This window comes from Sapajus apella, unplaced genomic scaffold (assembly GCF_009761245.1).
Source record: "Sapajus apella isolate SASKATOON/1434 unplaced genomic scaffold, GSC_monkey_1.0 scaffold7, whole genome shotgun sequence".
Lineage (NCBI taxonomy): Eukaryota > Metazoa > Chordata > Mammalia > Primates > Cebidae > Sapajus > Sapajus apella.
The window spans coordinates 11,002,080-11,025,248 of record NW_022436947.1 but is presented as its reverse complement, the minus strand read 5'-3'; the positions used below and the strand labels follow the sequence as shown (position 1 = coordinate 11,025,248).

The 23,169-nt window shown below is 37.4% G+C and overlaps 1 protein-coding gene and 1 pseudogene across 1 annotated transcript in view; both read right to left on the bottom strand.

Annotated features, from left to right (window-relative positions):
- Positions 1-23,169, bottom strand: part of COPG2 (COPI coat complex subunit gamma 2) — a 126,400-nt gene that overhangs the window by 102,319 nt on the left and 912 nt on the right. The window contains exons 2-5 of the mRNA XM_032275959.1: positions 22,828-22,880; positions 22,204-22,284; positions 18,749-18,820; positions 8,103-8,182 (exon numbers count right to left, since the gene is read on the bottom strand). Of these exons, the coding sequence (XP_032131850.1) occupies positions 8,103-8,182; positions 18,749-18,820; positions 22,204-22,284; positions 22,828-22,880 (286 nt within the window). The remainder of the gene's footprint in view (positions 1-8,102; positions 8,183-18,748; positions 18,821-22,203; positions 22,285-22,827; positions 22,881-23,169) is intronic.
- Positions 481-6,412, bottom strand: LOC116550033 (annotated as a pseudogene).

Here is a 23,169-nt window from a genome sequence, read left to right as displayed (position 1 = left end):
GAAAAATAAACATAGACTTTTAAAAATGAGTAGCAAGTTAGGCATGGTGGCTTATTCCTGTGATCTCAGCACTTTGGGAGGCCAAGGCATGTCAGGGGATTCCTTAAGGCTAGGGGTTCAAGACCAGATAGACAACATAACAAGACCCCATCTCTACTTAAAAAAAAGGACACAAAAATTAACTGGACATGGTGATGCACACCTGTAGTCCCAGCTACTCAGGAGGCTGAGGTGGAAGGATCACTTGAGCCCAGGAGTTGGAGGCTGCAGTGATCTATGATCACAACACTGCACTCCAGCCCAGGTGACAGAGAGAGACCCTGTCTCAGAAAAATAAAAAAATGAGCAGCAGCACAAAGATCAATTTGGAAATTCTTAGCCAAAACCCAGTTTGGCAGTTTGGTTAGAGAAAAAGTCTCTATTACTTTTATCGCTAAATAGGTTTCATTTATCCTTGGTTCTGTTTAAAAAAAAAAAAAAAAAAAAAAAACAAAAAAAAAAACCCACAATCTTGGACTCCTCTCAATTTAATAATCATTTTGGGGCTGGAAAGGGCTACTTTGTCCCAGGCCCCGGGCTATTTTTAGGACAAGTTCTCTTTTCAGAAAGAGAAACACTAGGTATGACTAGTATCCCTTTTGCATATAATTCTTTTGTGGGATGGCAGATGGTTCTAGATTAGGAGTTCCCAAGCTCTAGTCTACTTTGAACACTCTTCAGACCATAGCAGAAAGCTAGCCCTTTTCTAGGAACAAAGTGGGTACCTAGCAACAAATTCAGTTATGTTTGGTAAAGACAGGGCTGTTCAAATCAATACAAATAGCAGCTAAAAATGACAGCCGAGGTTGTCACATAGTGATCAAGACGCTCCGTCTACTAGTTACGTAGATAGAAAAGTTCACTTTCATGCAGTTGGTAGAGTCCTTTGGAAGGAGTTAAAGGGGGATAGTGACTTCTGTACGGAACACGCCTGTTAAGTGAATACCTCAGAAGCTATTTCCTTGGAAGCTGACTTTTGCTTTCCTTTTACTTCAGTTAGCATCAAGAACTCACTACCTTGTTGGGGCTGGATCTTTCCCAATTCTGTCTTCAGAAGAGCCTGTTATTAAGAAATGCTTAAGTATCCATTTTTCAGGTGAGTAGAAAAAGCAGGAAGATTAGTGTTCACAGTAAAGAAAATATTGTCATTATGCTTCCATGTGTTCACAGAATACCCTCTTTCCAGAATGAGCTACTTGGCTGTGTGGGGAAGGCTCTTGTTCATCCAGCTTTGGCAGAGACATTATCAGGGTGGGGGGGCAGGCGAGGGGGCACAAAATACTCCCCCACGATGTGATGGGAGTTTTGTAATTCTTCAACACAGTTGCCCTCTACTACATTGTCGGATCTCAGGTATAGACATCTGTCCTCCAGGACTGACTCCATGGGCTCCAACCCGTCGGCGTCCACAGTGCGGAGCCCATAGGCAAAGGCGATGGCTTTCTCCAGCCAAGCCATTGCCAAAGTCCACAAGCAATAGTGAGTCCAGGGGCTCAATCACCTCAGCGGTGATCCGGTCACTTCCCTGCCTTGAAGTTAAGGCCCCAGCGCCCGCCCAGCAGGGCCCAAAGGCCCATCCACACCTCTCACGCCCACCCATTTTTACATCATTAATGGAAATAAAATGGATGCCCTTTAGAGATTTTTTTCAAGATTAAGCAAAAGAAAATCAGAAGCAGCCAGATAAAAACTCTAAGGCAGATGCCTAATGATTTTCCAAGGACACTCTTGTAAAACTGCCCTTGTTTGATGAGAAGAATGAACAGAAGCATTGTCACGGTGGAGAAGGGCTCTCTGGTGAAGCTTTTCCATTAAGTGTTTTTCTACTAAAGCTGTGGCCAACTTTCCCTAAATACTCTCATAATACACTATTACCATTCTTTGGCCCTCCAGAAAGTCAACAAGCAAAATGCCTCAAGCATCCCCAAAAACTGTTGCCGTGACTTTTGCTTTTGATGGGTCCACTTTTGCTTTGATAGACCACTTCTACCTCGTGGTAGCTATTGCTTTGATTGTACCTTGTCTTCGGGATTGGACTGCTAGCCGTTTCTTCTCCCATTACAATTCATCAAGGAAATGCTTCAGGATCTTGATCTCACTTGTTTAAAACTTCCATTTAAAGCTCTGAACTTCTCTGCAGCCAACCTGGATGCAACAGTTTTGGCACCCATTAAATAGTTTGCCCAACTTTAATTTGTTCAGTCAGCACTGGGTATGGCTGAACCAAATGAGGTGTCTATACGATGGCTATTGCTGCTATTAATCATCAGTTTCACAAATTGATGTAGATGGTCTGCTGCTGAAGATGAAGGGCTTCATGTTCAACACTGTCTCATCCCTTCTCAATACAACTTACACATTTATAAACTGCTGATTTCTTTGGGTCACTGTTCCCATGCTTTTTTGTAACGCATCAATAATCTCACCATTCTTCTAACCAAAGTTCACCATAAATTTAATGTTTGTTCTTGTTTCAATTTTAGCAGAATTGATATTGCTCTGAAAGCGATTATTTTCAAGCACATGTATTAGTGTCTCAAACTAGATACTGTTCACACGTTGTAACAAGTTAGTATGAGTTTATATTTTAGTGCAAAAAAAAAAAAATTGAACTCTGACATGATTTGGCTCTGTTGTCTCCACCCAAATCTCATCTCAAATTGTAATCCCAACGTGTTAAGCGAGGTAGGTGACTGGATCAGGGGGGCAGTTTCTCCCATGCTGTTCTTGTGATAGTGAGTGAGTTCTCATGAGATCTGATGGTTTTATAAACGGCAGTTTCTGCCTGCATTCACTCTCTTCTGTCTCCTGCTGCCATGTAAGATGTGCCTGCTTCCCCTTCTGCCATGATTTTCAGTTTCCTGAGGTCTCCCCAGCCATGCTGAACTGTGAGTCAATTAAACCCCTTTCCTTTATAAATTACCCAGTCTTGGATAGTATCTTTCTTTTTTTGTTTGTTTTGTTTTGTTTTTAAAGATGGGGTCTCACTCTTTCACCCAGGCTGGAGTGCAGTGGTGTGATCTTGGCTCACTGCAATCTATACCGCCCAGGTTCAAGCAATTCTCCTGCCTCAGCCTCCTGAGCAGCTGGGACTACAAGCATGTACCACAACGCCCAGCTAATTTTTGTGTTTTTAGATGGGGTTTCCCTATGTTGGCCAGGCTGGTCTCAAACTAGTGACCTAAAGAGATTCACCCACCTCAGGTTCCCAAAGTGCTAGGATCACAGGTGGGATTACAGGTGTGCCTGGCCTCAGATGGTATCTTTATAGCAGTATGAAAACAGACTAATACAAACTCCATGGATATTTTTTCATAACACATATTTCCTATAAACTCTTCGAAGAACCCTCATAAGGCTGTTATGACATTCTTTTACAGTCTTTTTTGTGGCCATATGTGTTCATTTTCCTTCAGTAAATACCTAGAAGAGGTATTACTGGTCACAGGGCAGGTATATAGTTAACTTTATAAGAAACTGACAAAACTTTTCTAAGGTGGTTGTATCATTCTACATTCCTATCTACAGCGTATGAGAGTTTCAGTTGTTCCATACATTAAGTGTTGGAATAGACTTTTTTATTTTGGTATTGTCAAGCTTTTTTGTTTTAACCATTCTAGTGGGTATGCCATATCTTATTAAGATTTTAATTTGCAACTCCTTGATGACTGATAATGTTGAGAACATTGTGCTTATTGGCCATTTGCTTAAATTCTTTAGTGAAGTATATGCCTTCAGATTTTTTTTTAATCTCCACGGTTTCTTGCCAAGCCAACAAATTCTTTATACATACAGAAAGGTCATCTATAATATTAGTTCTCTATTCCTGCTGTAACAAATCACCACAAATTAGTGGCTTAAAACAACATGAATTTATTTTCAGTTCTGTAGTTTAGAAGTCCAACATAAAGTCTCACTGGGCTAAAATCACTGTGTCAGGGCTGTGTCCATTTCACAAGCAAAACGTATTCATTCACCCCCACCCCTTCCAAGATCCCCCCAGAGCCTCAATACACTGCAGCATCAATTCAAAGTCTAAAATCTCATCTAAATCTCATAGACTCAAAAATCCCAATAGTATTATCAAAATCTAAATTTGGTATGGGTGAGACTCTTGGTATAACCCATGGTGAGGCAGAATTACTCTCCATCTTTGGACCTATGGAATTAGAAAAGAAATCCCCTGCTCCCAAAACACAAGGATGGGACTGCCATAAAATACAGTTGCAGATATTCCCATTCAAAATAAAAGAAAGTGAAAGAGAAAATGTCCCTGGTCCCAAGCAATTCTGAAATACAGTTAGGCAACCTGGAATAGGTTTCTGCATGGGCAGAATTCTGTAACGTTCTCAGTTTCACCCTATAGAACTGTCCCTTTGCCCTCAGAGTCATCCTTCCTTTCTCATAAAGGGTAATCTGCATGTATTTAAAGCTGAGTAGTTTTATTGGCTTGATTCCTGCCTGTAGAATTTTGAGGCTCTGATAGCCTTCTTTCACTTCATCCTCTCTCTCTCCCTTTGAGCTGCTGCTGATGTAGGATTCTCAAAAACCTGTGGGTCTACTATATAATTACAGAGACACAATCCATTAGACAAGAGGCTCCTCCACAGATTTTGCCTAGATAATCTCATCTCTATTTCTGGCTTCTACTTAGATACTAAGGAAATCTATGAGTCACACCCCTTGATCTCTTCAGTGTTTTGTGTGAGTGAATGCTCCGACCTTTTGATCTTTCTGAGGTTTCAGCAAAAGGTTGTGCAGTGATTCCTTTGGCTTTTTCTTTAAAGCACATTTTCCTGACAGTGAAACTCCTGACTTCAGCACCCTTTACCACTTGGTAGACTAAGAATTTCCAAAATCATTGAGTCCTGGTTCCTTTTTGTTTAATATGTCTCCTCTTATTTCTCTACTTTCAAATTTTACTGTTAGCGGCAAAAAGAAACCAGGCCACACCTTCAACACTTTGCTTGGAAATCTCTTCGGTTAAACATCCAAGTTCACTGTTTATAAGTCCTCCTTTCCACACAGTTGCAGTGCACAAGTCTGCCAAGCTTTCTGCCACTATAATAGGGATCCCTTTTCCTCGAATTCCTAACATTTTCCTCTGAGCCAGCACCTTTAATGTATTTCCACCAACTGTCTGTTCACAATGATTTAGGTATTCTCTAAGGAGATAAATGTTTTCTCTATCCTGCTCCTCCCTTATTTCTAGTCTAATAGAGTCATTAACATCCATATTTCTATTAATGGTCTGTTCATGGCAATCTAGCCTTTTCCTATCATGCACCTCAAAATTCTTCCAGATGTGCTCACTGCATAATTCCAAAGCTACTAGCACATTTTTAGATATTTGTTACAGCAGCACTCCACTTCCACGTACCAAAATCTGCATTAGTCTTCTATTTGCTTCTGTAAAAAAGTGCCACAAACTTAGAGGCTAACACAACGTTCATTTTTTAATCTTACAGTTATATAAGTTAAAAGTCCAACACAGGTCTCGCTGGGCTAAAACCAAGATATTAGTAGGGCTACAGTCTTTTCTGGAGGCCAGAAGGGTGAATCCTTGCTTCTTCCCGTTTCTAGAGGTTACCACATTACTTGACTCATGGTCCTCTTCCCCCATCTCCAAATCCAGCAACACTGCATGTCTGACCTTGTTTCCATCATCACATCCCTTACTGACATCTCTTCTGCATCGTACTTTCATTTTTAAGAAGTCTATTCCTTAAAGGGCCCACCTGAACGATCCAGAATAATCTCCCTATATGCTGTTTAGCAATTTTAACTCCCATTCAGCATGTAATGTACATATTCACAGGTCCTAGGAATTGGGGCATGGACATCTTTGGGTCACCATTATTCTGCCTACCACATTTACTAATCATTTAAAATGAACTATTAATAGAAATACACCATAATTCAAGGTAGCCTAGCAAGACACAGAAGAAAGTACTGACAGCCAAAAGAAAACAAAAATCTCTCAGTCAATGACTAATTTATTTTAAAATTTTCCAAAACGTTAGTGAATCTAGCAATCTAACTGAAGGTTGTGTGTGTGTGTGTGTGTGTGTGTGTGTGTGTGTGTTTTGGCTTTTACTTGTAGTAGATACTGTTAGCTAACTAATTCAACACCCATTTTCAACCCCTTCTCCCTTGTCTGTCCCTAATACTTGGGCTATAAAATGGTAAATACTCACTTTCCTGGCTTCCTAAGGATAATCATATAACACAGTTGTGTCAAATTAAATCTAAAAATTGCCACGGGAAAAGATATTGCATTCCTGATAAAAGAGGCAGATGGTGTGGCACTCCTGGCTTCCTTCCCAATACCATTCCAGCCTTGAATGTGGTACACTGCCAGTAATTCTGGCATCTATTTTGCAATAATGGAGAATGTCCAAAGAATTCAAGAGACACTACCCCTGACACTGCTGAATGACTGAGCAAACACGAGCTACTCTATGCCTCTAGACTTATGGTTATATGGGAAAAAATAAACTTCCATCTTGTTTATGTCACTGTTTACAACTGCTTTTCTGTTATTTTCATCTGAAAGATTTCCTAATTGAAAGTACATTCAACACTACCACTGGTTAAACATAAGCACCCTCCTCTAAACATTTATTATGTTGTGCAAAACCAGATTCACTTAAATTAGTTACAATAATTAAGAAGGCAACTATTTTAAAAATAATGTTTATTGTACATTTTAGAAATATAAATTACATATACTTATTCTAGGACATTTGCAATAAAAAATTTAAAGAAAATATCAGCCACAATCACACACACACACACACACACACACACACACACACACACACACACAATGTTTTTTTGTTTTTGTTTTGATCCTGAGACAGAGTCTCACTCTGTCACCCAGGCTGGAGTGCAATGGCACGATCTTGGCTCACCACAACCTCCACCTCCCAGACTCCAGCAATTCTCCCATTTCAGCCTCCTGAGTAGCTGGGATTACACACACACGCCACCACCGCCTGGCTAATTTTTTTGTACTTTTAGTAGAGGCGGGGTTTCACCACATTGGCCAGGCTGGTCTTGAACTCCTAACCTCAAATGATCCACCTGCCTTGGCCTCCAAAAGTACTGGGATTACAGGTGTGAGCCACTGTGCCCAGGCCATAAAATGTTCTTTAAAGTGAGACTATCTGGAATACGTAGATTGACTCCAACTCCCATTTAGCACTTTATGAAGACTTGCTCATATCAGAAGATGTTTTACAAATATTTCCAATACCTAAAATATCTTTAATATGATTATAATATGGTTAATTAAATAATTTTAACAATGGTAGACACATAAGTTGTTTTGTTCTTTTTGCTACTATAAACGGTGTTGCAACAAACATCAATATATATAAGTCTTTCTGTGCCACGTCTGATTATTTTCCAAGGATAGTTCCACAGATGTGGGCTTACTAGGTCAAAGGGATAAAGCCTTTCAATTATTCAACAAATGTTGCTAAATTGCTTTCTAGAAAAAATGAATCAATTTATTACTCTCTCTCCTTTGTACAAGAGTTCATCTCCCTTACAAGCACTGAATGCTGCCTTTTTGCTTTTTTGCCAGTTTGATAAGTAAAAATATACCTCATTCTTGAATTTTTAATTCATGTTTTTTGGTTACTAATGAAAATGACTAACAACATTTAGATATTTTATACTGGTTATTTGATGAATTATCCCTTGTTTCTTTTTAAGAGTTCTTTATATATTACAGATGCTAGCCTTTGAAGTATTTGTTGTAAACATTTCATTTCAGTGTACATGTTATCATTTATTTTTTAGCTGTATCTATTTTTATGGACATCTTGATGTACTCAAATCTATCAGTATTATCTTTTGTAACTTCTTTTATCAGATAAGGATGGTTTTTCACATGATAAAAACTTCATTTTAGAAAAGAATGCTTGAAGATATTATATTCTTTTAAATTCCTATTGGCGTTCTTATAGTCAAAAAATAAAATAAACAGAAAGCAAAGAGCAAATATTCCACTAGATATATAAGTATCTCATCCTAGGTTTTGACCATTCACATACCTGCTTGTGACAATTATCACATCCTCAGAGATGGTAGCCATTTCTTTGATGGTAAGGTAGCACATTCTCCTCAATGTTTGCTGAAAAATTATTTATAAAAGGTAACAGATTATTCATAAGGAAATGTTTTTTTAAATTATTTGAAGTGAGGATTCCCAAGTAGATAAATATTTAGAAAGATATTCTTTAAGAGAGTCTCAACTACCAAAAAAAAAAAAAATTTAATATCTGGGTGAGAAAATATTCAGAATACTACTATTTTCTAAACACTACTGATGCACTGACACAATAGGTAAAAACTTAAAAATTCAATTATATGGATCTTTCTACAGAGAGACACAAACTTAGACTCTGATAGCTGGAGTCCAAAGACATATGTTTTTTGTTTTGTTTTTTGAGATGGAGTTTCACTCTGCTGCCTAGGCAGGAGTGCAGTGGCACGATCTCGGCTCACCACAACCTCTGCATCCGGGGTTCCAGCTATTCTTCTGCCTCAGCCCCCCAAGTAGCTGGGATTACAGGTGCTCACTACCACGCCTAGCTAATTTTTGTATTTTTTAGAAGAGACAAGGTACAGTGTTAATTAAAGGCTTGTTCCTGGAAAACATATTTTTTTAAGTTCTTAAAAAATATGTAGGGAGAGATGTGCAAACTCTGCACTTTCCTCAGTTCAGTGTATACCAATGTTTTCTCCTGAAGCCTAAATGAGATTTCTAGATGAATACTGTATCTAAGTAAGTACTAAGCTAACAATATTCCACCTATATTCCCCGACTCAACCTGGATCTCTCATTTGTTCATAGGCTGTAGATAAATGGGGATGGTCAGGTGCCAGGTTCCTCTAGCCTGTCCAGCCTCATCCCTTACTGAGTAACCTCAAATTTCTTTTAAGTAGAGAAACCCAAATACATCAGACACAGCTCCAGAGTCCAAGTTATTGGAGACAACCTTGATACTACCCAACCCATTAAGGAAAGAGAAGAGACTGAGGATCCTCATGGTGATTAAACACAGGGGGAAAAAACAAAACAAAACAGAGAAAGCCAGTATGGGCGGACACACGGGGCAGATCAAAGCTACTATGGGAAGAAAACAAAAAATAAGAATCAAAATTTCAGGGCTGAAGAACACCCCACTTCAATTAAAAAAAAAAAAAAAAACCCTACTATGAGAAGCAGAAGAAAACTGGAGATACAAAAAAATTCATTAAAACACAAAAAATGGAGGCTCAACATTATTAGTCGTCAGGGAAATGAAAATTACTTATCCAATGAAAAATTAAAACCGCATTTCAGAAACTACCTCACACCCACCAAAATGGTGAAAATTCAAAAGTCAAAAAATACAAAATGTTAGCAAAAAATGTGCTCTTAACCACTAAAACATACTTCATAAACAAATACACAGAAATGCTGAGTAAAATAGGAACAAAAATTTTAAATGTGTAGCCAAGGACAAAATAAAGGACGTTCACAGATCCTATAAATGAACACAATCAAACATCATAGCCACAGAAGGATCTTACTGGCATGGGACATAGTATCTAAAGTCTAGGAAAAAGGGATTCTAAAAGGTATTCTTCAAGCACAAGGAAAACCATTGCAGATAACTCAGAAATAGAGCAAGGAATGAAGACTTTTTAAAAACTGCTAAAGACATAAGTAAGTCGCAGTGACTTATGAACAAGATTCATAAGAAAATGACAGTATAAAATACACATATGTATATGTGCACGTGTGTATGCATATATACACGTATATATGTTGATATACTCATATATGTATAAGAAATCAAAGCATCCTGAGACTCTCTCGAATTTCTCATGAGTAGGGAAAACACAAAAACAAGTATTTGATTTTGATAAGTCAAAACCTCACTGCAATGTTGAGGCTATTAACAGCTGATCATGTTAATAGTTGTTTTAATGACAATATCTGCTCGTTCCATCACCTATCATTTCTGGGTTTGTGTCTGCTGATCCATTTTTCTCCTGGTTATATATAATATTTCCTGTTTATTTGCATATCAGATAATTTATTAGATGCTGCACATTGTGAAGTTTATTATTTTGGTGCACGATCTTACCTAGTATTAAACTCTATTGTATCGTGAGGGTAGGTTATCCAGGATTAGTTTTTTTTTTTCCACTTTGAGGCTTACTTACAGGCTTTTTAAAGCTTCAGTGTAAGGCTATATTTCCATTACTTAGGTAATAATTACTTATGTATGGTTCCCTTCTGAGAACTATACCAGATGTCTTATGCAATACAAGGTCTTTCCACTCTCACTGGTGGGAATACAAACTATTCTGAGCCCTGTGTTCTTTGGAATCTTTCCTTAGCCTTGAGTAGTTTCCTTTTTTACGTACACAAATCAGTTTTTAGTTATCCAAAGACTTAAGGGATAGTCCTCAGCAGATCATGGAATCCCTCCCTCTCCTCCTTCCTTCTCTTCCCTGCCTCTCTTTTTCTTTCTGGCTCCTTCTTTGGTATTCTGCTTCACAAATTCGAGCTTTCTTGGCTCCCAACCTCCATTTATTTTCTCAACTCTGAGAGAGAGCTAGGCCTGTAATCTGTTTCTGGGCCATGATCTAGTACAATCCTAGGGCTGACCTAGTTTCCCTTCTTCAGATCACAGTCCTGGGATGCCTATAATCTAATGTCTGGAAACTGTTATGTCATAAATTTTGTTTGATTTTCTAGGTATTTATAGTAGCAGGGTAAATCCAGCCCATTTACTTTATCATGGCTATAAACAAAACAGAAAAATGTTCTTACTATCAAAATAAATGGTGATTTATCTAGTTATTCTTTTATTATTAATTTTCAACACTATTCCATTGTAAATAAAGAACACGGTCTATATGATTTCAATCCTTTGAAATTTGTTGTGTCTTGATTTATGGCTCAATATACAGTTGATTTTTTATAAATGATCTTTGTGCTCTTCATTTACATTTAACGTGGATAATGATATATTTCGGTCTTTATTTACCAGGTCATTATATGATTTCTGTTGTCCTGTTTGATCTGTTTCTCTTCCTCTCTTTCTTCCCCTTCTTTTGGTTTGATTTTTTTAGCTTCTTTTTTTTTTCACAATTAGTTTAGAAGAGAAAAGCAAGAAAAAAAGTAAAAAAAAAATCAACGAAACAGAAAGCTGGTTCTATGACGAGATCAATAAAGTTTATAAATCCCTAGACAAGCTTCCTAGGAATAAAAGAGAGAAGACAAAATTTAACCAATATCAGAATGAAGGAAGAGACATCACTAAGGATTCTCCAGACATTAAAAGAATGGAGGAATATTATGAAGTGTTTTATGCCAAGTTCAACAATTTAGGTGAAATTCCTTGGAAGATACAAACTACCAGACTACACTAGAGAAGACAGATAACCTGAATGGCATCATATGTATATTTTTTAATGAAGTTAACCCAAAAAAGCCTTCCTGCTAAGAAGACAGTTTCAACCGTGAACTCTAACAAACATTTAAGGAGATCACAAGAAAAAGGTCAGCATATATAAGTTCATTTAATTTCTAGAGACCACCAATAAACAATACAAATACAAGAGCATGAAAACATACTATCTACTTTAGGGATAAATTTGACAAAATATGTGCAAGACTTGTACACTGAAATGTGAATAAGGGGATATATATCATGTTTGTGAAGCAGAAAACGCCATAGTGCTACCATGTCCATTCTCATAAAATTGCTCTTTAGATTTACTGCAAACCCCATCAAAGTTCCAGAAGGCTTATCTATATAAAAAGGTTTTATTACATATAATATAATCCTGTCTATTTCTATGCACGTACATATTTCTACATATCTAAATAAATATATATATGTAATATTTAAAATCCATATGGAAATGCAAAGGATGCCAAAGAGCCAAAACAATTTTGAAAAACAGAAACATTTGCACTATTAAAACTTACTATAGTAGGCTTTAAACCTAAAGTTAATCAAGACAGCATGGAACTAAGTAAGAATAGACATATAAGTCAATGAAACAAAATAATGTTCCAATATGCCAATGTAACTCAATCATCTTATCATCTCCTCCCTTTCTCCTTCCACATGGATATTCAATTGCTCCAGAACCATGTGTTGAGAAAACTGAAGAAAGAAGAAAAGGAAGAGGCAGTGGATGGAGGAAGAGGAAAGAGGTGAAAGGAAACCCAACCATTACTTTACACCACATACAAAAATTAATTTGAAATGGAACATAAGGTAATTGACATAAAGCTACAAACTCCCAGAAAAAACAGCACAGGAGAAAATCATTGTCACCTTGGGTTAAGCAAAGATTTCTATGATGTGACATAAAAAGCACAATCCATAACAGAAGAAAATTTGACAAACTGGACTTCATCAAAATTTAAAACTTCTGCCCTTTGAAAGAATGTAAGAAAATAAAAACCTAAGCCACATACTGAGAGACAATATTTGTGAAACATATCTGATAAAGGATTTATATCCAGAATGCATAAAGATCTCTTAAAACTCAGTAATAAGAAAATAAACAATCCAATTTTTTTAATGGCCAAAAGATATTAACAAATCCTTCACCAAAAGAAAATATATGGAAGGTAAAAATACAAATGAAAAGACATTTGAGATCATCAGACATTAGGAAAATGCAAATTTAAGCCACAAAGGGATACCATTACGCACCTATCAGAATGGCTAAAATTAAAAACAAAAATAAAAACGACAATACAAACTGCTGGCCAGAATGCAGAGCAAACTGCAGCTCTCATACAGTGATGGTAAGAATTGTTATAAACATTTTAGAAAAATGGGTTGGTAGTATCTTACAAAGTTAAACATACCCACACCTACATATGTCCCAGCAATCCCACTCCCAGGCATTTATCCAAAAGAAATAAAAATGTATGTTCACACAAAAATCAAAACACGAATGTTTATAGCGATGTCATCTACAATTACCAAAAACTGGCAACAAGCCAAATATCCTTCAACTGGCAAACAAATAAACAGAGGTACATCCATTCAATGGAATATGACGACAAAATAAAAATAAGCTACTGATACAAACAATAATATGGATGAATCTCACATACATTATGCTAAGTAACTGAAAAAACTCAAAAAAGGCTTCATACAGTATATCATTCATATGACTTCCTGGAAAAGGCAAATTTGTAAGGAAAGAAAAGAGATAACTGATTGCCAGGGGCTGAGGTGGGGAGGGAGGAGTAGATGATAAAGAGACACAAGGGAACTTTTTGAGGCAGTGGAAATGCTCTAAATCTCGATTGTGGTGGTGATAACACCACTGTATATTTGTCAAAACTCATAGAATTATATCCTAAAAAGGATGAATTTTACATGTAAAACTATACTTTAAAAAAAAAAAGTTAACAGTGCAGTAAATGAAAAGCCAAGCCACAAAATGGAAGGAAATATTTACAAAACACCTATCTGATAAAGAACTTCTACCCAAAATATATAAAGAAACTTAGAACTCAGTAAGATGACAACCTGCATTTTTTTTTTTTTTTTTTTGAGACAGAGTCTTACACTGCCACCTGGGCTAGAGTGCAGCAGCACGATCTCAGCTCACTGCAACCTCCCAGGTTCAAGTGATTCTCCTGCCTCAACTTCCCAGGTAGCTGGGATTACAGGCACACCACCACACCCAGCTAATTTTTTGTATTTTCAGTAGAGATGGGGTTTCATTATGTTGGCTTGGCCAGGCTGGTCTCAAACTCCTGACCTTGTGATTCCCCTGCCTCGGCCTCCCAAAGTGCTGGGATTACAGGCATGAACCACCACCTCTGGCAACAACCTGATTTTTTAATATGGTAGCAAATTTTAAGAGACACTTAAAGCAGATATACAATGACAAATAAGTACATGAAAATATGCTTAATATACTCATCATTAGGGAAATGCAAACCCAACAATGCCCCTCTCAGATATTAATAAAAGAGAAATAGAAACATAGGTTCACACAAAGACTTGTACTGGAATATTTTTAGCAGCTTTATTCACAACACCCATAAACTGAAAACAACCCAAAAATCCATAAACTTGTGAAAAGATAAATAAATCAGATTACCTCCACAAAATGGAATACTATTCAGTAATAAAAAGGAAGTAAGTACTGATAAATATAAAACCTTGGCTCAATCAAAAGCCATAAGCTAAAGAAACAAGACATAAAAATTACACAAGACTATATACCATATGATTAGATTTAAATAAAATTCTAGAAAACTCAAAGCTACCTTGTCAGAAAGCAGACCAGGTGCCACAGTTAGGGTGAGGGAACAAGGATGAATATGAAGATACATTTGATATGGATATGAAGGCACATTCTAGAATGGTGAAAAGTTTCTACCTCATGACTGTAATGGTGGTTCCATGACTCTATACATGGTCAAAACTCATTAAATTGTACACTTAAAATTAGTGAATTTTATTGTATGTAAGTTATATTCAATAAAGCTTATTTTTAAAAAGACTGAAGTTTTTAAAAACTTTAACCTATAAGTCAGTAGGAGGAAATTAATAAGCAAAGAATATCAACAGGCAATTCAGAGACAAAAGCAAAATAGCTATTAAACATATGAAGAGTTTCAACCTCAGCAGTGATCATGGAAATGCAAATTAAAACCACAAAAAGATGCCATATACTATTCTCCAAATGGCATGTACTTGGGCATGACAATAAGAAATGCTGAGGATTTGCAGCAATGCATGTATAAATTAACACAACCTCTCATCTAAAAGATCAATTTGACATGATCAAAAAACAAGTATTACCTAGAAATTCCACTTGTAGGTATCTACCCCAGAAAAAGTCTCACTGTATATATCAACATTATGTGCAGTATCATTTGTAACAGGTAAAATGTGGGAACAACTTATATCTACCAAAGGGAGAATGGATAAATAGGATTATTGTACATTCATATATTGGAATTCCACATAGAAGCAAAAGTAAATAAAGCAGAAGTACATGTAACAAGCAAGTTAATATTAAAAATGTATTAATTATAAATATTACAGGCCGGGTGCAGTGGCTCACACTTGTAATCCCAACACTTTGGGAGGCTGAGGCAGGCAGATCACAAGGTCAGGAGACTGAGACCATCCTGGGCAACATAGTGAAAACCCATCTCTACTAAAAATACAAAAATTAGCTGAGTATGGTGGTGTGTGCCTGTAGTCCCAGCTACTCAGGAGGCTGAGGCAGGAGAATCACTTGAACCCAGGAAGAGGAGGCTGCAGTGAGCCGAGATCACACCACTGCACTCCAGCCTGGGCAATGTCCCAAAAATAAAAACAAAAAAAACTCCGCAACATTGCAAAATAATATGAAGATGTTATCTTTACATTTTAAGACACAGAAAAACACAAAATATTGATTATAGATATAAACATATGTAATCCTCATATATTAATATAAACAAGGATAAAATACCAGCTTGAAGACAGTTAATTACCTTCTGGTAAAGGAATGCTGGTAATGGAAGGAGCTCCACATGCTTCTGGCAAAATCTCTACCTCTCTTTGCCCCAAAACAATCACTCCCTCAATTCCATATTCTGCCTAAGGAACCATTAAAACTAATCACATCATGTTGTGCATGGCTACTTACTTCAGTCACTACAAAAAGCCCAAAATATTCTAGTCAATATTCATTAACCTGCAGAACTTATTCCTTTCGTCTGGGAATAGCATCTCGTCTGACTCCATTTTCTACCATTGTAGAAATGGTAGTTCTCTGACATTTCCTCAAACTCTGAACATTCCTACATTTTTCTCTAACTGAAACCTGGCTCTCTCCCAGGGAATCCTCCTGCAGCCCTCTGAAATAGTGGCTGATTTCTTTCCCATGCCCCTCATGCCACCAGGCCTACAGGTGGGGAGGCTTATACTTTTAAACTATGTCACCTGCTACCATTGCTGGTTGCCCATTAAACCCCAGGTTACTTCCCTTATTTAAAAAAAAACACTAGTACCCTGTTCACTGTCTCTCCAATACTATGCCAGTAATAAGTACTGGTGGTTTTAATATCCATACAGACGATATCTCTAAACCTCTGACCTCTTCATTCCTTGACCTCCTCTTCTCCAATGATGTCATCCTCCCTGCAGTGATCACCCACTTCCATTGCCACAGCCTCTATCAGTAATAGCATCCCTTTGCAATTTCATTTCCAAGCACTCACACTCCTGACTCCAAAATTCCTTCACTCTATCATGACCTACAATCCACTGATCTATCAACTTTTTGCTGTCCCTATCAGCCCCTGTTCTTGCTTCCCTCCTAACCAAAGACTCCACAGTCAATGTTTCAACCACTCAACCTTTGCTTCTCCCTCTCTCTATTTACTAACCCGGAAAAACTTCAATCCTGACTAAACCCTATCTCTAAGTCTTCAATGCTTTAACCTGCAACATTCACCATGCTACCTGCTAATACTTAAATTCATGAGCACTAACCTCAACAGGGTACTAGTCCTATTGAATAATCCTGTATTTCCCTAATCCATTTCCTAGAAAATAATTTCACATCTTCTTTTCTTTTCTTTTCTAATTGTACTTTAGGTTTTGGGGTACATGCACAGATCCTGCAGGATTGTTGCATAGGTACATACGTGGCAAGATGGCTTACTGCCTCCGCCCCTCCATCACCGAGATCTGGCATTTCTCCCCATGTTATCCCTTCCCAACCTCCCCATCCCCCACTGTCCCTCCCCTTGCCCACCCCCCAACAGACCCCAGTGTGTGAGGCTCTCCTCCCTGTGTCCATGTGTTCTCATTGTTCAACACCTGCCTATGAGCAAGAATATGCGGTGTTTAGTTTTCTGTTCTTCTTTTCTTAATATAAACCTCTGTGCTAGAGGCTTCAAATGTTTGTCCTCATTCTGTTTCTTTCTTACTCTGCTTCCTTTTCTCTACTACATATCCAGTTTTTCTTCCCAACAGCCAGCTCTCTGAGCAACAGCAGCCTTGGGCCTACCACCAGACAACTGGTTGCAAAAGCAGAGCCATAAAAGAGGCAATAGCCTTCCATGACTTCTGTAATAGCTTCCCTCGGAACCCCACTCCAGCAGCTCAACCTGCCTAGTTTTCTAGTCTAATTCCTCTGATAAACATCTCATTCCACAATACTCATCATGGTTCTGTTTCCCTGTTTGAACCCTGAATCTCTGGTACAGGAAGTGGTTAAAAGCAAAGAAGACCTTAAAGATATAAACCTGAAGTTGCTTCTCTGACTTGATTGACGGTATTAATGACCAGTTTCCAATGGTAAAGGGGCTACTAGTAGTCCATGACGTGCAGTGGCAAAATATTTAAAATTATCAACTGCAGACAAGGACCTATAGAAGACAAAGCTTTGGGTAACTAAGTAGTTGATGCCATAGAAGATTTTAGTAAAAATAAGTTGTGTAATGGGTTAAGTAGTTGCTCTAGGTACAATGGAGAATTATTTTCTCAGGAAAAGAAAATGATGAGCTGAGTTTTAAATGCACCACTCAAATCTGGGTAAGGGCACCAGAAATCTGTAAACTGCCTTAATAGAAAGCCTTACATCATGTGGCCACAGGGCCAAGATTTCTACAAAACATATCCTGCAGGTGGTGGCTCAGTTACAATGCAAATTCAATTCACACTCTTGCAGGGCATCTTACATTAAAGCTAGGACCTTGACTGGCAAGGAGTGGGGACCTGAAAAATGGAATGAGGATATATGGGCAGATTCTGATGAAGCCAAGTACCCCAAACTCTTAAATTCTGCCACACATCCTTTGCTAGTAGAAGCATCAGTCCTTCATCCCCTGTGTGAGGAAATTAGTCTCCTTTTGCCTGAAGATTATATAATGACCTCCCCCAAAACAACTGCATTGCAGGGGACTGCTGATCTTACTGAAGATCTACTCCTAAAACTTCTCATTATTTAGATCCATAACAAGACTCAAATCTCAGGAGGTTCTGGGGGTTGAACACAAAATGTGACGTGTGATGATATGCAATACATACCCAAAAACTACAAGAGTTGGCCAATTTATGTTAACCGAAAGCTGGAAAATACATATCTCAGAATTCCCTTCCCTGTATGGTTCTGCCTTAGAGCTAAGCAAAAGAAAAATGTACATCACACTTAGAAGAGAAACAAAAAGCAGCAGCTATATGTTCTGAAAGTCAGGGTGGTCTAAGGTAATGAGAGACAGGTTTCGTCTGTACTCCTTCTTTCTTCCACATCCCCTCCCCACTCCACTCCACATCCAGCTTTTCTCAATTGCCAGCCCTGCTGACTAATGGCAATCCCAAGTCCACCAGAAACTTGACTAAGAACTGACAAATGTGGTAGCTATGTGCACTGACTTCTATACCATTCTACCTTTACAGTGTCATGCCAGAAGCTGGGTATTAACAGTCTTCATGACTTCATGGTAGACCTGCATAGGAAGAGCTTTATACTGCATACTTTAATTCTTCCACTTTCATGTGTCTTATAATGAACATTTTTAAGTTTTATAAGCACTTAAGTAATTTAAAACATTTCAAGCAAACCTCCCTAATATAGAACACTCTTGGTTCCCCTGGGGAAAATAAATAAAAGGAGTTTTTTCATCATAAAAAAATTTAAAAAGACTTACATCATTAGATTGAAACAATCTTGTCATTGCAAAGAAGGCTTCTGTAGCTTCTGTCGTTCCAAAGTGTTCACCCTAAGTAAAATTTAAAACAATTTTTAAACTTTAAAAAATATATAATCACATATACGTACATGCACATACACACACACACACACACACACACACACAGGATTTGCTATTTCTGCAAAAATCCTTTAGCACTCAAGAAAAAATAATCTCTTTGTAAACATTCTGCTTCTCCAATTTTTCTGGCTTTCAGTGTATAAACCTACATGGCCATTTATCACCCTCTTATTAAAAATAATTCAGTATCACACATCATGCTTAAAAGCTCTGGCATAGTGGTCTCTAACCTTTTAGTAGAAACTATTTTAAATTTCCCTGAAGTACTGTAGTTTACAAGAAGGCAGGAAATGATAGCACTCACAACAGGATTTTATCACTACACTGCCTAAGAGCAGAGATCATATCTAAAATCTAATGCCCAGCACAATGCCTAACATGTCATAGAGGCATAATAAATATTAAAATATAAGAAACTATCTATTAGGTAGTTCAAGCAAAATGACAAGAAGGGGACCAACCATGGGCAGGAACCAGGTTCATCACATAAAAAAACTAGGCTTAAGGGGCTGCTATGTATCTCAATATTGGCTCAAGCCCCTAAAAACATGCTTTGGATCAGAGCTTCACAAACTTTAACATGCATGACAATTCATCCTGGGATCTTGCCAAAATGCAGATTCTGATTCAGTGGTTCTAGGGTAACGCCTGAGATTTTGCATTTCTAACAAGTGATTCTAACAAGTGATACAAATGCTGCTGATGTGGGAACTACATTTTCTGAGGACTGAAAAGGTGTTAGATAACGTATTTCAATAATACTCAAAACATCTCAACTCACAGATTACCTCAAATATTACCATTTCAATATTTAATGTCTTCACTAAAAGCAATCCTATATATTACACTCAATCACTTTTCAGAGCTTCAGATTCCATATAAACTATAACTAGTCTTCAATCCATTTGCCATAGGTATAAGAATAAATTTTGGTGAAAAATGCTGATGGTTTAGGATGAAAGACAAAGTACAATAAGTTTATAATTACTTAAATCAGTGTATGCAGCTTGCTCATCACCAAGAGATTTATCTTTCTTTCATAAATATTTACTCAATACTTAGAAGTCTGTGTGCTTTTTAGTTATATAGGAAAACCTTACATTCCTACCTTTTTTACTTGAAACTAAAAGAAAACACATGGATATGTCAACTCTTGTAGAAATTCAAAAGTATTTTTCTATAAAACTCTACCAAGGACTAGGCAAAGAGATAAAATTTATGTTCCCAAACCTGTTTATATAGTTAATTGTGTTTATGCTGTGCTTGGCAATTTCCTTATCGAGATAATTAAATGTTTCAACATTAGTTACCTCATCAAAGAGGTAATGACCAACATAAAAATATATGTTACTCTCAATTAACTCTGATTATTTAAAACTTTTGTTTATACAATGGATTTAGCCAGCCTGGACACAATGTGCGCTATGAAAAGTTAAACCCAATTGACTTTTGCTAGAAATGTTTCTTATATGCTGACACAGAGGGATTATGTTGTTTGTGAACAGATACGTTTTATTTAAAACTACCTGCTTGATGGTGGGGCACACCTGTAATCCCAGCACTTTGGGAGGCTGAGGTGGGTGGGTCATCTGAGGTCAGGAGTTTGGGACCAGTCTGGCCAATATGGTGAAACCCCGTCTCTACTAAAAATACAAAAATTAGCCAGGCATGGTGGCGCACACCTGTAATCCCAGCTACTCAGGAGGCTGAGGTAGGAGAATTGCTTGAACCTGGGAGGTGGAGGTAGTAGTGAGCTGAAATCACGCCACTGCACTTCAGCCCGGGTGACAGAGCAAGACTCCGTCTCAAAATAAAAAAAACAACTATGTCCTGCCAGGCGCAATGGCTCACGCCTGTAATCCCAGCACTTTGGGACGCTGAGAAAACACTCATTTGTAAACAAGAAAACTTTATTAATTCATTGAACAAAGTCCTCAGTCACAAAACAAGGTAAAGAGATCACAAGGTCAAGAGATCAAGACCATCCTGGCCAACATGGTGAAACCCCATCTCTACAAAAAACACAAAAACTAGCCAGGCGTGGGGGCGCATGCATGTAGTCCCAGCCACTTGGGAGGCTGAGGCAAGAGAATAGCTTGAAGCTGGGAGGCAGAGGTTGCAGTGAGCTGAGACCGCGCCACTGAGATCACCAGCCTGGTGAGAGCAAGACTCCATCCCCAGAAAAAAAAAAACAAAAAAAACGATGCGCTTATTGCTTAGTCTTCATTTGTAAACAAGAAAACTTTATTAATTCATTGAACAAAGTCCTCAGTCACAAAACAAGGTAAAGATAAAATATCCTCTTAGAATTCAAATTGGAAACCATGGTTATCTTAGCACCATATGTAAACCACCTGAGGTATGTGGTATTCATGTATGTGTTATGTGTCCATGTGTATGTGTATAGACCTATACAGTCAGCCCTCCATAACTATGGGTTCTGAATCTGTGGATTCAACCAGCCTTGGATTGAAAATATTCAAGAAAATAAAAAACTGTGTTTCTACTGAACATGTACAGATAGTTTTTTCTTGTCATTATTTCCTAAACAGTACAGCACAACAACTATTTACACAGCACTAACATTGTGCCAGGTATTATAATCTACAGATGACTTAAAATATATGGGAGGATATGTGTAGGTTATATGCAAATACTACACCATTTGTATGAGGGACTTGAGCATCTATGGATTTTAGAATCCAATGCAGGTCCTGGAACCAAATCCCCACTGATACTGAGGGAACATGAATCCACAAAACAAAATCATGTTTTCTAAGGCCCTAGACATTTCATGAAGTTTTTTAAAGTCTGGGGCAAAAACAACATGTTTTAACTAGTACTCATTAAATTCAAACCAAAGGATTGATTGAGAATCTACTATGTGCATGACTGGTTTAGGACCTCATGAATAAGAAAGAAGTACAGGTTAAACATCCCTAATCTCAAAATCCAAAACCTCGAATCCTCCAAAATCAGAAACTTTTCGAGTCCCAATATGACACTCAGTGAAGACTCTCATTGGAGCATTCTAGATTTCAAATATTTAGATTAGGAATATTCAATGAGTATGTATTCTGCAAATATTCCAAAATTAAAAAAAATCTGGAATCCAAAACACTTCTAGTTCCAAGCATTGCAAATAAGTTATACTCAACCTGTATATGTCATAGTCCTTGTGCTAAGTTTTACATATTTTTCAACCAATCATTGTATATATTAAAATTAAGTGAATTTAAATAAATAATTATATTTTCCAGAAAGCATTTCATTGCATCTTCAGCATTTCTATTGCAGGACACACTTATCTGAGGAAAATAAAAATAATTTACCTGGTTCAGTAAGTAAAGAATCTTTGTAAGAATATGCAAACATCTTCTTGGATTGATGGGAGTTTCATTGAATATACGAGCCTATGAAAAAAACAAAAAATGTTTTATTTTTCTACCTTTTCTATCACAGATTATAGCAAATCAACTTTAATAGTTTTTAATCACAGTGTCCAAAGAATATTGTGTATAGTTCTCAATTTACTAAAGTATCTGATAAATTATTAAATGCGGCCTTGATTTTCCATCCTATACTTTCTAACTCATTCCATTAGGATGACTACTTCAACTTTATGGGTTATACCAGTTAAATAAGGATCACAATGCTTATCTATATCATACTAACACAATGTGCTTTAGATAACTGATTTCAATAACTTTGCACTAAACACCTTTTCTTACATAAAATTCCCAACCCGTGGCAGAGCCTTCATGCCTTTGCATTTCTACAAGCTCTAAATTCTCCTGTGACAAGTAGCCTCTCTTCCTTTCCCTCAAATCTATATTTTCTAACCTCTGTTACGTTGCTTATTTTGGATGTTGTGATCATAGCAGCCCAGGAATTCTCTGCCCACCACTCTAAAGCAGAATAGAAAAGAAAGAGCACAAGATACTTCCCAGTCATACCTCCTGTAAAACAGCACTCTTCTCCAGATGCTGGAAAGGGTTGGAGCCACTACCTATTTATAAAACAAAAAATGTCTTGAATAGCAGCTGTCCTACACAAACGTATATACTTTCCAGAGAAGGGTATTGAATACTTGGGAGGTGATCACTGGGATATCACAGTGATAATCATTGCTACCATGCATACAAACTGAATGAAATCACTTTGACCCTGGCTCTGTCACTGCCATACTTGAAGAGCAGCGACTTCTTTTGCAGCAACCCTCTCCAAAATGAGTGTCTTCTTTCCCTGCCCTCTTTTTCCATGAATGTTAAAAATGTGTCATTTCCACGACAACGAAG